The sequence below is a fragment of the Rattus rattus genome, chromosome 3 (assembly GCF_011064425.1).
Source record: "Rattus rattus isolate New Zealand chromosome 3, Rrattus_CSIRO_v1, whole genome shotgun sequence".
NCBI classification, from domain to species: Eukaryota; Metazoa; Chordata; class Mammalia; order Rodentia; family Muridae; genus Rattus; species Rattus rattus.
Window position 1 is genome coordinate 143,740,174 of NC_046156.1, and position 17,377 is coordinate 143,757,550.

Below are 17,377 nucleotides of genomic sequence, written 5' to 3' on the forward strand. Positions count from 1 at the left end.
TTCACAGGAACCTATTTTCTACCTACTTTCTACCAGGCCAAGCCTCTTTTTTTTTTTTTTTTTTAAAGATTTATTTATTTATTATATGTAAGTACACTGTCGCTGTCTTCAGACACACCAGAAGAGGGCGCCAGATCCCATTACAGATGGTTGTGAGCCACCATGTGGTTGACTGGGATTTGAACTCAGGACCTCTGGGAGAGCAGTCAGTGCTCTAACCGCTGAGCCATCCCTCCAGCCCAGCCAAGCCTCTTAATAGCTCTCACGCTTCAGTAGGAGCTAGGGTCCTTCATGAAAACTCCATGTGTGCTTGCACCTTCCCTGTGCGTCACTGACTCCAGCTCCCTTAGCTCAGCCCTCTGAGGCTGTGTATTAGGCTGGTCCTCAAGAGGAACATAATGTGTGCATATTTATTTATTTATTTATTTATTTATTTATTGTTCTTTTTTTCGGAGCTGGGGACCGAACCCAGGGCCTTACGCTTCCTAGGCAAGCGCTCTACCACTGAGCTAAATCCCCAACCCCGTATGCATATTTATTTATGGATGTTTATTAGATTGGTTCCCACGACAAGAGCTGGTTAGCCCGACAGTGTCAGTCTGCAACACTGGAGAGGCTGAGAACTCAGAAGCTGCCAGTCCAGGAAGCCAGATGCCCACATCTGCCCAAATCCAGTGCTGAAAGTCTAGATGTTCACTTATGTTGAATACACACGAAGGCCTGAGAACCTGGAGTCTGATATTAGTGGAAGCAGCAGCAACCTTAGATTCGCTCAGTCAGCCAGAGGAAGCATAGGTGCACACCCCGCACTGCCTTTCCTAGGGCCTCTTCTATCTGTGCTGCTCACTGGGAGTGGTTATGTGGCTATCTGTTGTATTTCAAACCTGGACAAAAGACAGAGTCTCAGTGGTGGTTTGAATATGCCTGGCCCATGGGAAGTGGCACCATTAGGAAGTCTGACCTTGTAGGAACAGGTATGGCCTTGTTGGAGGAAGTATGTCACTGTCGGGTGGGCTTTGAGAGCCTCCTCGCTGCCTGTGAAAGACAGTCTCTCTTCTGGTTGCCTTCTCTTCTGGTGGAACAAGGAATTCTCAGCTCCTTCTCCAGCACCAGGTCTGCTTGCACATGGCCATGTTTCCTACCATGATGATAATGGACGAACCTCTGAAACCGTAAGTCAGACCCAATTAAATGTTTGCCCTTATAAGCATTGCCTTGGTCATGGTGTCTCTTCACAGCAATAAAACAGTCTCCTATGGTGTATCAACCCCACGCACATTTTAAACATCTTCAACACCTTACAACACACTTCAAACTCAAGGGCAGTTCCTGTAATGGCAGCGTCTCACCGGTTTGTCTAATATGCAACCTTTTTACCCCAAAGCCCCTACGACCTTGTAGGAAATTGCCTCTCCTCCATCTCCAATTGTGTTATCTTGAAGGAGGGGTTTATCTGCCCCCAACTGGGCAAGCTACATGAACCATGTGACCTTGTTTGGCCAATCAGCGCTTTCCTTTGGAGCTTTGCCTGTGAGACGTGAAGGGTCTGTACCTGGCAACACTCCAGGACTGCTCAGTCTCAGCTTGCTGTGATTCTGAGGCCCTGCCCGCCCATTGCCCCCACACCGGCTCTGAGCTCTTGGGAGGATGAGCCAGTTACCTGTGAAAGAAAACAATCATATTCACTTCCGTTGCCACTGTTACTGATTCAGACTGTGACGGACCGGATGGTGGGAAGGTGGTGAAGAGCTGTTCCTTTTTTGTCACCTGGGTCGGCTCCCTGTTAGCTAGCACACAGGTGGTTCTGCTGCCAACACCAGGAGCTACAGGTATGTGTGGTGGATAAAAAGGACCCACCCACCACTTCTAGCTCTGTTTTTTTCTTGGTGTCCCCTCTCTCATTCTTGATGTGGGCCTCCTCTCTCTCCCTCTCTGTCCCCTTTCTCTCTGCCCTCATGGCTCTGCTCCCATCTGTTTGCCTGTCTATATGTCCGTTTGCCTGCCTCTACTCATTCCCCAGGTCCTCACTCCCCTGTGCTCCCCTTCCCCAATAAACCAGGCCTGTTGCATGGAATAAGTATTCAGGGGCACCCCTTGGTGCAGGCTTGTCTGTGGGGCCAGGGCACCATAAAGCTGTGAGGAGCAGGCCTGGAACAAGAATGGGGTCAAGATGTGTCCAAAACCCCAAAATGTCGTCCCGATCTGGGCAGGAGTAGGATCCTCCTCCTCCCCACCCACCCTGGGCCTGCATGTCCTGGTAGACCCCTGCCTCACCAGAGGAGGTCATGTAGCCCAGTAGCCAGGTTAAATTCCCTTTGCCCTTACAAGGTCATGTCCAGTGGCACTAGAATTCCTCCGGATGCAAATGAGACATCTCCAGAAACCTGGCCCAGACCAGTGATGAACACTCACCCCATGCCCTTCCTCACTCCGCAAAGGTTTCAACAGCCCCCAATTAAACCAGCTGTGCAATAAAGTCTGCCTCCCGAGACGTCTGTTTCTCCTCAGGCTTCTCTGTCAGCCTCCTGAGGTCTACTCAGGTCCAATCACCATAGATCATTCTGTTAAGGGAGGGGAAGCAGAGTGGGACTGGCACCTAGCAAAGGCCCTCCCTCACCGCATTATATTTCATAACACCCCATCAGTCTCAGGCTGTCTTTACTGCCCAGGTCTTGTACGCTGGTCAAAAGTTTGTCCCCACCAAAGCCCAGAGACCCGGGATTATTTCTCTATAACCAATCCCACGATCCAAATAATGACATCTGCAATTGCTTTCTTCAGAAGGGCAGTTGCCCCTGCAATCCTACGGTTAGACGCCATAACTGCTCATACCTTAGAAACAGACACCTCTTAGCACTGAAAGGCTCCATCTGTGAGGCGGTTGAAAGGGTGGCTTTCTTGGCCGTGATGAGTTGAAAACCTCGTGAGCCAGGCTGCATCTCTGTCCTGCAGCTGCTGGAGGTCCTACCCAAGCAGCAGAAGGAACGTCCCAAGGCAAGCTGGTGTCTTCTACCACGGCATGGTAGGTCTGGCTGTCGTCAAACTATGGAGCCCTTCGGGATTTCCATGTTGAATCATCGGGGATGAGGGGATGACCGTGTTGTAGTGGGCTTTCCCTAGAGTGCTCGTCCTCCTACCGATGTGGGTTCTGGTCATAGCTGTGTTTTAGTAGAATATTTGAGGGTTTCCTGTGCTTGAGTTCCAAACACACATCACCAGGATCAAGAAAGCGAGCTTTGGGACAGGGAAGATGTGTGCTAGCATGGAGGAGAGCATAGAGGAGCAGAGAAGCAACTGTTTCCCATTCAGCTTTCTGGCTGTTACAGCTCACCCCGGATGCCTTCTCCCACTAGGCCGCACATGGGAAGGGCCGATCTATCTTCCTGCATGGTTCAAGAGTCGCCTGGTGTGCTTTGATATGTGGCCTAAGATACACATCTTCCTGGAGCTTCTGACTCCAGCTTGACCCAGCAACTGCAGCTTCCCGGGAGGAGCTTTTCCTCAGAACACAGTGTGGCTCCATGCTTTCTCTCTGAGCAAACAAGAGCCCCTGCCTGCCATGCTACACTGAGGCAGGGGGTTCACCAAGTGGGTTCATTGCTTTGTGTGAGTGTGTGTGTGTGTGTGTGTGTGTGTGTGTGTGTGTGTGTGTGTGTGTGTGTGTGTGTGTGTGTGTATACACTATGCACTCAGATGCTGGTTTCTGCACCGGGAGAGCTGGGTGCAGTCCAGACTTTGGCGTTGATATTACTACTAGGCATTTCCTGACTCAGCACTTTGTAGACATTGTTCTCCACCCTCTTCTGCCGGTGCCTTAAAGAGCTGAACAGCTGGGCAGGAGGAAAAGGCGGGGTCTCGGAGCCCAGAGAGAGGGACAGGGTCCCAGGTCGGATGGGGGAGGGGACTAGCCATGGGACACTGAAAGAGGCCAGGGCAAGACCAAGATGGCAGATGACAAGCCGTGTGGCTGGGAACTAGGCCAGGCCACCACTGTCAGGTTAGAATAGTTCAGTATCTGTCCATCTATAGTGCAAGATGCTTTTAATAAGTATAAAGGCTGGGACAAAGGAAAGCATAAAAAGCCCATTCTTTAAAGTGTGTGTATGTTCGTGTATGTGTTTGCTAAGCAGGCTAGCTAAGCAGAGCCCCAGGAATTCCACTGTCTGCCTCCCCGGCGCTGAGATTAAAATCTTATACCAAGATGTCCCCCCTCCCCCAACCCCGTTTTTCTCCGGGTTCTAGGAATTGAAATCTTGCCTTAATTTTTGTGAGTGATCACTTTACCCACGGAGCAGTCTCCTCAGCCCCCGTTCCTTTGTGTCTCTGTCCCTTGCAGTGACAGGTCTACTGATGCCTGTCCACTTACAGCTCTTACATACACTTGTGTGTAGGGATGACGCAGGCCGAGATCATCTCCCGAATACTAGCGGGCAGAGGCACAGGAAATGTTGGAAATCCCACTTGACTTCGACAACTGGAAAGGATTCATTTTTCTCTCTGTTGTGGAGGTGAAACCTGGATATTCCCAAAGTCGCACAGCTGGGAGCTGCAGTGGTGGGGCAGGAGCCTGCGTTCATTTTGCTTGGAGCTGCAGCTGCAGAAGGATTTTCAATAGGAAGCAGGAGCACATATACCCATTTGTCTCTGCTCATGGTTGCTCATGCTCTGGACTTGGGACAAGGGACAGAGATACACATTTTACATATCAAAAGCAGACCTGGAGGGGTTGGGGATTTAGCTCAGTGGTAGAGCGCTTGCCTAGCAAGCACAAGGCCCTGGGTTCAGTCCCCAGCTCCGGGGAGGGTGGGGTGGGGTGGGGGTGGGGGAGCAGGCCTGGCCTCCCAGCATCCCTTGGTCCCTATCTGGTTTACCCCGCCCCCAGCCCTGAACCCCAGGGGCTGGGCTGCACTTCCCACAGAGGCTCCTCCCTATATAATCCAGACATTTTGGTCTCTCTCCTCTCTTCTTTTGCTTGTCTTCTCTCCCACCCCTCAATCTCTCTGTGTGTCTTTTCTCTCTTTCTTTTCCCCCTTCCTCCTTCCCATGGCGACTCCCCTGGCCTCAATCCTTGGGGCCAGTGAACTTATCCAAGAGCCCCTTCTCAATAAACCTTCACTTAATATATTCTGTCTTGAATTGGTTCATTTCACGGGAAAAGAAATAACCTATCAGTGCGGAACGTGAAAAGAGTTGAGTCCCCAGCCTGATGGCCCCGTCTTTCATGGCCACATGGGGACCACTGCTGTCCCTCTATTCTTCTCCGCTGTATATCATTTCTTCAACTCCGTGAATATCCATCCCCCAGCTAGCCTATTAGGGTCCAGGACCCTCCTGGCTCTCCCTGCTGAGTGGAGGCTGACTTAGCTCCACCTCAACAAAGGCCTTTGATACAGAACTGCCTTACTTGAGGTTACACCGCCTCCGCGCCCCCGACCCCCGCATTTGCGGAGTGCCAGTTCCATAGTGTTGGGTTCTCTGGCGAACACTGGGAAGATGGCTGCGGGGGGAATCGAAAACAAACCTTTATTCAAATTGGTCTGAATTCCCAATATCCAGGTTTTTTGGAAGCTGCTTCATCTCTCCAATTTCCCTTCACCGCACTGAGGGCAGAGCCCCAGGTGCTGTCTGGCTCCGCCCTCCCTCCCCCACCTCCTGTCTGTGTATGCCCCGCCCCCTGCAGTAGCAGCCCAGGCTACAGTGATCGCAATGGAGCTCACTTTGAATCACCTGCCACACCAGTGGGCAGGAGGAAAGTATACACACTGGGTAAACAGTACATGACTGGTCGCATCTTGACTTTGGGATAGAAGGTCAAATTATGACCTCACTGACATCTTGCTTAAGGCAACACGTCAGCACACGAGCAGACCAGGGAAGCATGTCTCCAAAAGATACTTTTGAATTAAGATTTTTTTTTTTTACAAGATTTCTGTACTGTCTTGACAGTTGTTTACAATATTGCTCTATGTTTTCACTCATTGAAAGATAGTTTATTTTAATGTTACTTTAGAGGGTTACGACATTAAAAAGGTTAAAGGCCACTGCCGTATAGTTTGGCCTTGCTCTTGCTAGTATTATTAAGTTTCATTTAACTCCCTGCTTCATGTTGCTGGATGTACAGTTTAGAGCAGATAACTAGAAGCATAGGTTAGTAGTGAAAGAATAAAAAATGCAGCTAAGAAGTCAGAAGTTTAAAAAAGCCCTAAATACCTCAAATTCCAGACCCTGCCCTAAGTAAAAGGTCACATTTCTTGAGCCTGCTCTCCCAGGAACTAGATAAAAGGACTTAAGGCCCTTAGAGAACAATCTTGAGAAACAGGAAGCTCCTCCTTGTGATATTTCACTGGTATTCTCGACACTTTCCAATGACGCCATCCCTGCCCCCTTGGGTTGTGGTTTCTCCCTTTAAATACCCTTTCTCCCAGCCTCTCGGGGTCGAACTCCACTGCCCCTGTGTGGGATATGAGTCTCGACCCCAGTGCACTGGTTCCTATCAATAAACCTCATGTTTATTACAGTAAGGACGGTCTCACGTGAGTTCTTGGGGGGTCGCATCATCCCGAGACTTGAGTGAGGGTCTCCCCCTTCGGGGGTCTTTCAGTAGGCTCTGGTCTTCAAACCTGTCAGAACTGCTCAATATGTCATTAAAACCTTAAGCTTAAGTGCTTAAAATGACAGACAGAGACTCCCAAATCCTAGCAGTGACACTCCTAAGGTTTCCAAGAAGATACAGAGGCAACAAGAAAGGACTCCACCTGGAGTGTGATACAGTAAGCACTGGTGAGATTGTCCCATTGCCTTCCCTGCTGCTGAGGCCCTGCCTGAACTGTGGACAAACAGGACACCAGACATGCCTTGACTTGCTCAAGTCAAAGCTTGTCTCCCGAGTTCCTCCTCCACAAGGAGGCCTCTCAGATTGGCCTAGAAGCCAAAGATTGATCCTGCCCTGTGATCTATGTCCCCAATGAAGCCATCAACATCACAAGGACCTAGTGAGGTGACTGGGTAATGGGTAAGTCTGTCATTTTAATCGATGCATAGGGCATTTAGATTACAATATATCTTTTGCAGGTCTCTGAGGGATTTGAACCTAGTGATCTCCTGGGGAATAGTTAGACAGGAAAAGTTTATGTAAGGTTTGTTTGTTTTTTTTTTTTTTTTTTTTTAAGTGTTTCAAGGTCTAGGAAGTTTTTTTAAGGAAGGTAAATACAAGTTAGGAAGAATTTATCTTTTTGTAAACTTAAAAACATTCTTGTAAGCTCAGTCAAATGAACTCATGGTAAGTACTGTCAATCAACAGCCTGTTAACCTCCCCACCTGCCCATTCCTGAGAGTGGGGTCTATTTCCCTCCCCGTTCAAGGAACCTCACCCCTCCCCCAACTACCAAAACCATGGGTTTCAAATGTACACCCAAGAAAAAGTTGTCTGCCTCAACTCTATAACTTTATCGTCTGCCCCTAACGTCCAGTTGTTCTCTCAGAACCTGCCTTCAGTTACTCATGGGTGCTCCGGTCTACCCCCACAGACACTTCTACTGGGCTTGCACTTTCCTCGCTGCAAATGGTCCCACAGATCCTGGACAGGAATGGAACAGCCTGCTCTCCCAGGGCTTGACCAGCACCCCAGTTTTCTTAGGTTCACTCCAAACAAAACTGTGCCCCAATGTCAGCAGGAAGTAGTCATGGACAATTAAGGCAGCCCTATTCATCACCATCTGACAGGTTATTTCTCCACCGGTAAAACGAGCCAATTCAAGCCAGATTAGATTATGTTAAAGACAGGTTTATCAGGAAGCTGCTCTAGAATAAGTTCGCTGGCTGCCCCCATGGGGGCGAGGGAGAAAGAGAGAAAGGGCACACACACGCAGAGCAAGAAGAGAATGACAGGAGAGAGACCAAAATGTCTGGATTGTATAGGGAGGAGCCTCTGGGGGAAGGGCAGTGTAGACCCTGGACTGGGAAGTTCAGGGTTGGGAGTAAGGTACACTAGGTAGGAACTGAAGGATGCTGGGAGAACTTGGAGGGCAGGTCTGCTTTGATATGTAAAATATGCACCTCTGTCCCTTGTCCCCTAGTCTGAAGTGAAACAACTGTGACTCAGGCTTGTCTAAAGGCAGGGAACAGAAGGCAGGAGTGAGTTGTAAATGAACAGTTAATAATGGCGGTTGTAGCGGTCCCTGAAATTTTGTTAGCAAAGAAAACAGGAAGGAAGCTCATTTTCCCTGTGGCTTCTGTCTGAGGAGGTCCAGGTCTGCTGACTTTTTGTCAATACTTGTATTTACTCTCCTGGTCACATGAGCAGAGAGGATGAGTCAGAGTTAACTGACTGCTAAATTAAGAAAATGTAACCAGTGTGCTTTCTTCAAAGTAGTTCCCCAAAGCCAGAACCCTTTCCCTCTGCACCGCACCACACCACACCCTTAACAGCAAAGGCATTCCTCAACCCTGCTACGCTGGCCTGGCAGCTGTGTTAGCAAGTCAAGGACTGGCCTTCTCTTAAGAGCTGTAGAGTCTGAGGATATTTATCTGTGCCTGCTAATGCTGAACTTCTCCACGGTGGCTCCACTCACACCCACCTCTCCCTGCTCCCCAAACTGCCTGAAAAGGAGCACACCACATTGAGCCGTGCCATTTCTATCAAGCCACAAGGCACTCCTTGATCACTAGCAGTCTCAGAACTGTGGCCCCATCAGGAACCTATTGTACTCATGTTATAGATAAAAGAAGAAAGGACCCAGCAAGGCTGAAGCAGGTTCACGAGCTCTGGCTTCTAGCCCAGATCTCTGCTAGGGAAACCTCTCTCCTAAGAACAGTGTCACACAGGGAGCCCAGGTTTCAAAGAGTGGGGTCAGTGAAAGTTAAACCAAACAGTTAAACAAGTATCACCACAAAACACAGCCAGCTCTCATTCCAAAGGAAACAAGCGATGGTTTACCATGAAGCCAAGGAGGGCTCAGTAGGTAATTGCCTTCAACATGAAGACCTCAGTACAATTATGTTAAAACCTATGTTTAAAAAAACCAACCAACCAACCAACCAACCAACCAACCAACCAACCAACCAACCAGCCAGCCAACCAACCAACCAATCAAAAAGAGTCAGCATCCTACCCTGTACTTGTAATCCCAGCACCCGGGAGGCAGAGGCAGCAGTATCTGTGATTAAGAGGTTATCCTGGTCTACAGAGTGAGCTCCAAGACAGCCAGGGTTACACAGAAAAACCCTGCAGATGACCTGTAAGGAAGTAGGCTAAGTTGCTTTCTGACTTCCACAGGTATAGGTGTACAAACAACAGAGGAGGGGACGGAGGGAGTGGGAATTAATCCGAACTAAATATAAGTGACTTTGGCAAAGGAGGTCAGATTCACGATGCCCAAGATGCTGCAACCTCGCATGGGTTACAAGAACTCTCCCAGCATGAGAGAAGGTCACAATTCAAGGGACGTAGTAAATACATTGATGGGCTACACAGCAAGGCCAGGGACTGTGCTGTAGATCTTTATGTCTGCTGGTGACAGTTTTAGCTTTAGGCTGGAAAAAGCTAGTGATCTGCTAAGAATAATCCAAATGCTTCCTCCATGGTCAAGAAGATATTAGGTTAGATGAAGAGGTGCGCGACAAGTGCCTGCGAATGAGGCCAAACACATAGCGAGGCAATTTTGTCTGTCTGCAGAAGCCGGGAAGTTCTAACCACCAGCCTGGGGGCAGCATCCTTCACAAGTGTGACCTTGTCAGTGTGCTTCAGTTCATTCAAGCAAACAGATCTCAGGTTCACACTTACCAGCCAGGCCACTTTCCAGGGGTAGGCCCTTGGCTGGAGAGCCAGGGCTCTCACAGAATGGGCAGTTCAACATCTCTGTGCCTCCCAATCCTCTTCCTTATCAGATTTGCTGACTCGACTTAGACTCCAATTTCTCATCTTCCCCCAACGAAGCAGTGAGGTCCGACACTTGGATTTCCTCACACAGACACTAGTTTGCCTACTCCTAGCTTTAGGTTTATGGAATGTCACCGTTAAGACCAATGTTGCGGTTTAAATCTTGGCCTGTGTCCAGACAGAACACAGCAAACCGACGTGGTTCCAGGTGGAAAGATTTAACGAGAGAAGAGTAGAAAGGGGGAGAAGTGAAGGAGGACGGCCATGAGCATGTGGAAGGAAGTGGGGAGTGTTAGAAGGGACAGGGAAGAGGGGAAGAACAGGGAAGAGAAGAGAACAAAGAGAATGAGGAGGGGGCAAGCAGCCCCTTATATAGTGTCGGGCACAGCTGTCTGTTGCCAGGCAACTATGGGGCGGAGCATACCTGGCTGGTGCCAGGTAGCTGTGGGAGTGGCGCTTAGACAGAATACCAACAGTCATGCTCGTTGGAAACCATTGGCGATGTTTTTATTCCTCCAGATGAATGACATTGTGGTTCCTTTCATCTTGGAGTTTTGGCACAGGCTAGCCCATGGGCAGGAGTAGCCTTAGTAACATGGGGCAGAAAAAGGGGAAACCCTCTGGTGCCTAGTTGCTGTTAGGGTCCGAGAATCACTGAAGGAAGACCCTGGACTCAAATAGTATGCAAAGACAAAAGAGCAGAAATTCTGCAGAAATTACCAGCATGCAGGGGTCAGCCATTCATCAAAATGGTGATAACCAGAAAGACTTGTAGGCCATCTTTAATGCAGGGCTAAGGGAATTTTCCTGAAGGATTAAGTAACCTCTAATATAACTGGTAGGGGCAAATCAGTGACATTAGTACAGTTTCGATTGGTTTCTAAGTTTTATCATATTTAGTGAGACCTTGTTTCAGAGAGCAGCTAAGTTCTGGCCTTGTTATCTCCAGCCAGGTGTCCCAGGAATGACTCAGCTTGGGACTTCCCTCCCTAAGTCAGGGTTGATGCTGATCAACGGCCCGTTGCCAGGGGCTTCCTCTGAGCAGAGCAGTTCGCTTCCTGGGGAATTGGAAAGGTTTATTCCCAAGGCTGTTGGGTATCTGAGTCACTCCTGTCATCTTTACCCAGTTTGTGCTGAGTGTCCAGTGTCATGTCAGAGGGCCTGTAATACAGTCACCAAACTGGCTTGTAAAAAGCTTTTAGAGAGGGTAAGGCCCGAGAGGCACAGCTAACAGAAGACAAAAGCCTGAGGCAGGCTTGTGGAAGTGACTGACTGACACCACAGTTTGCAAGGTCATCACCCACTCACCAGAACTCTGTGCCCTCTGAAGTTGACTGTTTACTCGTCTCCAAGGTTTGGGTCTGGTGCAGATATTCCCGCTTCCTGGTTGGGGATGGATTCATCTTTTCGTCTTTGCTTGGTACTAGAATCCCTAGGACTGTGTTGAGGATGAATCAGTCACACCACATATGAAAAGTCCCTGCAGCAGTGGTAAGTTTCCTCCCTTCTAAAGAGATGCCTGGATTAGCCCAAAGGAACAAATGTATACTTTTTAATGGCAGCTGGAAATTTTTTAATTTGATTTGTTTGTTTAAGGCAAGATTCTTTATATTCCAGGATGGTCTTGAACTCGCAGTGTAGCCAAGAATGACCTTTCCCCCACCTTCCTCCTACCTCACAAGAACTGGGAGGGGTACTCCACGGTCTGGAGTACAGACATGTGCCACCAGGCCCTGGACACGACAGAGTTGAGATGCATTTTTAGCCATTTTGGAAACTAGGAATTTGCATAACTCTGGTCAGTCAGGAGAAACCCCAACAGCCCTTACTGTGGAAGTTTTAGAAAACCTACTTATCACTCAGAGCTCATCAGAGTAAAGTGGGATATCGTGGCCCATCCCTGTCAGCTCAGGTCCCTGGAGCCAGAGGCAGGAGGGCTGAGACTGAGTCACTCTGGCTACTCAAGGCCACATAGTGAGCCTATCTCACAAATTCTGTGTGTTGCCCTGGCTGGCCTGGAAATATTGCTATGTAGATTAGGCTAGCCTCAGGGCCATCATGGGTTTAGGGAGATGACTCAGTGGACACGAGCTTTGCACTCCAAGCATCAGGATCTGAATTCAGATCCCAGTACCCACTTTTTCTTTAAAGCCGGTTGTCTGGTTGTGGCCATGCCCTCCCATAACCCCAGTTCTGTGTGGGGTGGAGGCAGGAGGATTACTGGCACCTTTGAGCCGGTGGCTTAGCCCTAGGCTCAGTGAGAAACCCTGTCTTGGGGTGCTGCAGATAATAATAGAAATACACCTTTTGGCCCCCACACATATATGGGCACACATCACCCACACACACACACACACACACACAGGGAATTCCTGCTTCCTTGCTCTTTCTTACTGACCTGACAAGTTAACAGTATGCTCTTTCTTCAGATCAGTTCAAGCATTTGAGCGATATTTTGCAAGAGGAAGGAGCCTGTTTGTTCTTCCCACATGGGCCTCTTGGACTTTGGTTCCCTGAACATCTTCTGAGTCTGGACAGTTTCCAGGTGGCAGAGAACGAGCAGAGTCTCTGCTCAAGACTTGGCGGAGCTCTTTGATCAGCGCCCTCGCCAGCTACTCAAAGTTCAGGGAGCTTGACAGACAGAGGCTGTTTGTGGAAGACTTGAACCTGCTGGTTCAGCCATCTCGTGCCTAGCTCTCTGTCTCATTGTGGGGAGCAGGGAAGGCTGGCATCTTCTTTCCGATGAGGTTCAAAAATGGCATTTGCCCTGAACTAGAGCAGGTCTTGGGCCTTATGGTCCCCCAGTCTATCAGCCTTACAGTGCCTGGAAGGATAAAAGTCTCTGTGTCTCTAAGTGTCTGTCTGTTTCTCTCTCTCTCTCTCTCTCTCTCTCTCTCTCTCTCTCTCTCTCTCTCTGTATTTTACTCAAATAGTTTAAAAAAAAAAAAAAAGACAGCTAGACAGATTTCCGGCAAACAGACTGTGACAGTCTAGACTAGAATAGTCAATTTAATTCTTTGCCCTGTGATGATTAGTGATTTATTTTGTATTTAACTGTCTCCCAATCCAAGAGAGTAGGAAAGTGAGGGAAACTCTGTATGTGTGCTAGGCTTGGAAGATCAGCCAACTTATTATAATAGCACCAAGAAGCTTAACATTCTGAGGTTCAGAAGGAGCATGATGAAAGTGACGGTGTCAACCTTGGGGGGGTCCTAACAACAGCAACAACAACAACAACAACAGCAACAACAACAACAGCAACAACAACAGCAACAACAACAACAACAACAGCAACAACAACAACAACAACAGCAACAACAACAACGAAGCAGTACAGTCTGCTGTTAGGCACCGAAACACATTGGCTGAAATTGAACAGAATCCATAACTATTCTTCTGTAGATGCACGATTACACAGTCTCCTGGAGTGAAGAACAACTTTGACTTAGGCAGAAGAGATTCCAGTTATGGACCTAACTACAGTTTCAGAACACGTTAATGCTGCCTGGAATTGCGTTTCTTTCTGTATTTATATTTATAGGGGAGTAGAGGATTGTTTTAGGATTCTAGGCACAAAAATAATTGCTGATCTGGGGCCTGGTGAGATGGCTCCTTGAGTAAGTTGCCTGTTGTCAAGCCCACATGAGCCCTGCCCTCGGGAACCACATGGTGGGAGGAGAGAACCGATTCTGGCAAATTGTTCTCTCACCTCCACATATTCGCACCCCACCACACAATAAATAAATACAATAAACAGTTTAAAATACGTTTTCTCAGTGAAATGTTACTTGGATGCTCAATAAAGAGCCTCCTCTCCAGAGGTGAAAAAAACCTTCCCCCTGCTTTTAAAAGTTACATCGATTTACTTATTTATTTCCTGAGGACAAGTTGCAACGGTCGATTGTCTGAATCTGCCACTGGGTCCCAAGAATTCAGCTGCACACTTTATCTTTAGCCCCCTTCCTGCCTCCTCCTCCTCCTCCTCCTCCTCCTCCTCCTCCTCCTCCTCCTCCTCCTCCTCCTCCTCCTCCTCCTCCTCCTCTTCCTTCTCCTTTTCCACATAGAGCAGGGCAGCCTTGGGCTGGCCCAGTATGTATTCTTCCCATGTGGCCCCAACACAAGCATCTCTGTCCTCTTGTGAAAGCACCGTGGACCAAAGCTGCTCATTCGGTCTCAAGATGTGTTGGCTTAGTTATGCTCACTCCCTTCGTCCATAATTCCCATTTCTTTTAGCAGTCTGTGGATACTGAAAGCTAGGCTAACTGAAGCTCAGGTGCAGCGCCTACCTGGCCTTGCACAAAGTAGAGAAAGCACCGTGCATGACTTCCTTACTTCAAGACAGCCGTCATCTCCCACGTTATAGGAGTGCCCTTCCTGTGCCTGGCCTTTTCCGGCAGTTCCCACACTGCTTTCTGGCTGTCTTGGGTCCGCCCTACCCTTTAGGTGGGTCTCTTCAGGGTTTTCTTGCTACTTCAGGACTAGGAGGAGTCACACCTACCTGCCTGTGGGTTCTTTTTCTCTCCCTTCGGCCTTGTGAGAGGGAGAAGCAAAAACATTTCTTTTCTTTCTTTTTTTTTTTTTTTTTTTGAAATTTTAAGTAGCTATGTTTATTACTTTTTTCCAGCAATCTTGCAAGAGGCAGAGGTGTGACATTGAACTGAGTGACACGAGCATGTAGGTAGGCTGGTGAGGAGCCCATCTCTTGACGCGTGCCACTGGCTTGTCAGGAGTGGCTGCTTCCACCTCTCAGTCATGTTTACTCTTTTGCTTGAAGGAAAAGGGTTTCTTGAGGGAACAAGTTTACCTCCAATAATGACTTATTGGGGTCTAGCTGAGTTACGTCTCTCCTAGGAAAGGTGCTCAGTAACTTGAACTCATCCCATGGAAATCCCTTGGAAGCCACAAAATCAAAGACAATCTGGAGCTTATTGCTGGCCAGGAAACGGCGTTCCAGGAACTCGCCACTGGGGGTTCGAATCCGAAGCTTGCTAACAGGCTCCGCATTTTCCTCCTCTGGCTCTGGAGGCAGGGCTTGTTCTAAGGAGAGTCTGATGGCCTCGCGTTCCTCTTCTTGCTCTTTGCGAATCTGCTCCAAACGAAACTGTTCTGCCATCTCTCTCTCATGAGCTTCTCTCTTTGCCCTGTCAGCTTCAAGGGAAAGGCGATAAGCCTCATCTTGCTCTCTCTTCACATTTTCTCTGGCTTCACGTTCATCCTCATCCTTTATGTCTTCCTGTTGTTGAGCTGAGAAAATCTCCATGGCAGCCATGAGTCTCATCATTAACTCATCCACTGTTGTATTACCTTGTATCACATTTAGCACTTCATTAGATGATCGCTTTCCCATGATAATCAGGAAAAGTGAAAACTGATCTGTCTTTTGAGTCCGAATGGTTTGTGCAATAACGCTGCCAAAGTGTCTATTGCACATTGTCAGAAATCTTGCTCGGTTGGCGTCCTTTGTCAGATCCCAAGCCCAGGTTATAAAATTTTGACTCAGATAAGAAACAATGGATTCAGCACAAAGCATTTGTGAGCAGAACACGTTGGTTAGTACACTTTCATCATGGTGGAGGTAGATAGCAAGAAGCTTTCTGTCTCGGGCTTTCACATAGAAGGCCTCTTGGAAAGCAGCTTCTAATGAGCCAATAAAAAATACAGGATGGCAGTCACCATATCTTGAAGAAAACTCTGCTGTAAATTGTAATAAGGCATCTCCTTCATTTTCTGCGTTTTCTGGCATCATTGGAGATTTTCTCATGGTAGATGATGCCATGCCAAATACTTCTCCGTCATCCACTCCAAATTCTGAAGCATCTTCAAAGTCATCTCCATCACTATCACTAACCATATGAACATCCGTGCTTTGCTCTTCTGATTGCTCACGGGTCTGTACAGGTGAAGTTCTTCGTCCCACAGTGAGTCGATGGCAGGGATAAGAGAGCCCTGATTCAGCAAGACACATTGAATCATCAGTGGCAGAAGCTGGCCAGCCTTCCCATAACTGATGTCGAACAGGTATGCTTGTCAGATCATACACATTTCTCTTTACCTCTTGAATGGTACTGCTTCCTGAGAAGTTCAGGTTGTACTCCCGCTGGACCTCTCGGTGGGTGATGATCAGCATGAAGTTTTGATTTAATGATTCCTGCAGGGCACCAGCATGACTGGATGATGAAGGTGGTGGTAAGTCTGGTGTAAGGACATAAAGACTGTTGTTTTTTGGCAAGTGTAGTGATTTTAAGACCGTACTGTCTTCCACATCTCCAGTCTTCCAGCCTTTCAACAGCATTTTAGGCACAGGTATCTGAAGTTCATTTTCTAGAATCTGTTTAATCTCTCCAACAGTACAGCTGTCTTCAAGTACCACATCAACATTCCTGTCCCTGTATTCAACTCTGAAGTCGAGCATGCGCGGCTGCCTTTCTACGATCTGCCTGGATGGCATTACAGGTCGGAACGCGGAAGAAGAGGGAGCTGGAGCTGGAGCAGGTGGACTTGCTGGGTCAAATGTGGGTCCTGGCATGGTCTCACCTCCAAAGTCACTTTGTAGAATGCCATTTTCCTGGGGTATTACACCATTGATAGCTGCCACCAAGTCCCAGTTATTTTGCTCAAGCAGTGTAATAGCTTCATCGATGTTTTCAATACCAGTACATGCCTGAAAATCCGCAAGGATCATCTCCCGGTCCATGTTGGACGCCATGGCGGCCGCCGAGCTCCGCGGCTCCGGGAACGAAGCGCGCACCTGGGAGCGAGACGGCGCCTCCTGCGGCCGAAGCTGCGGCCGCCGCCGGGTGGCGAGGGGCTGGCGGGCGAGCCGGCGGGAGGGCCGGCGGGCCGGCGGGCGGGGCAGCGCGGGAGACTAGGTGCTCATGCACTCGGTAACCTTCAGCCGCCCTGAGCCCGCCTGCGCCCCGCGGAGCCCTCGCCGCAGCTGCCCGGACGGGGAGGCTGGTCTCGATGCCGGGCCGGTCCTTCCGTCGCCGCCTGGTAGGAAGACAGGTTGCGACAGCGCACGCCCGGCTCCCTTCAGCCACGGCAATCGCAAAAACATTTCTAAGCAAGAACATCTTCCTTTACTGCTCAGGATAGAGTCCTGCTGCCTTCAAAACCACAGTTGCTTTCTCTGCCTAATTTTCACCACGACCCTAATGCCTGAAACTTTAGTACACAGCCCAAAGGGCTGAGCATCAAAAATCTGATTCCTTCTCCTAGGATACACTTGAGAGCCCCTCCTTCCTTTCTCCCCCATCTTTATGTCCTCCCTCCCTTTCTTCTCCCCTCCCCTCTCTTCTTGACTTCTTCAACTGTTGACTTCACTCCAAGCCTGCCCCTCCAGTACCTGACCCTCCCCTGTCTCCCCTTAGGAGACTTCCATGTTCTGAAGCACACGTGTGCTATGCCTAACAACTCAGACAGAGCTTAGTGTTTCCAGACAAGCTCACACCGGCTGACCAGGTGCCAAATGCCTCCATCACCCCCCTGGGCTCCCATGCA

At 48.9% G+C, this 17,377-nt stretch overlaps 1 protein-coding gene across 1 annotated transcript; it reads right to left on the bottom strand.

Annotated features, from left to right (window-relative positions):
* Positions 1–14,464: 14,464 nt before the first annotated feature.
* Positions 14,465–16,922, bottom strand: LOC116897031 (FAS-associated factor 1). Its single transcript, XM_032898648.1, has one exon. The coding sequence runs from the start codon at positions 16,581–16,583 to the stop codon at positions 14,634–14,636; it is 1,950 nt and encodes a 649-aa protein (XP_032754539.1). The 5' UTR covers positions 16,584–16,922; the 3' UTR covers positions 14,465–14,633.
* Between the last annotated feature and the right edge of the window lie 455 nt (positions 16,923–17,377).

Bases quoted from the DNA above. Each gene is read 5' to 3' on its own strand.
- LOC116897031 (XM_032898648.1), bottom strand. From the start codon at position 16,583: ATGGCGTCCAACATGGACCGGGAGATGATCCTTGCGGATTTTCAGGCA.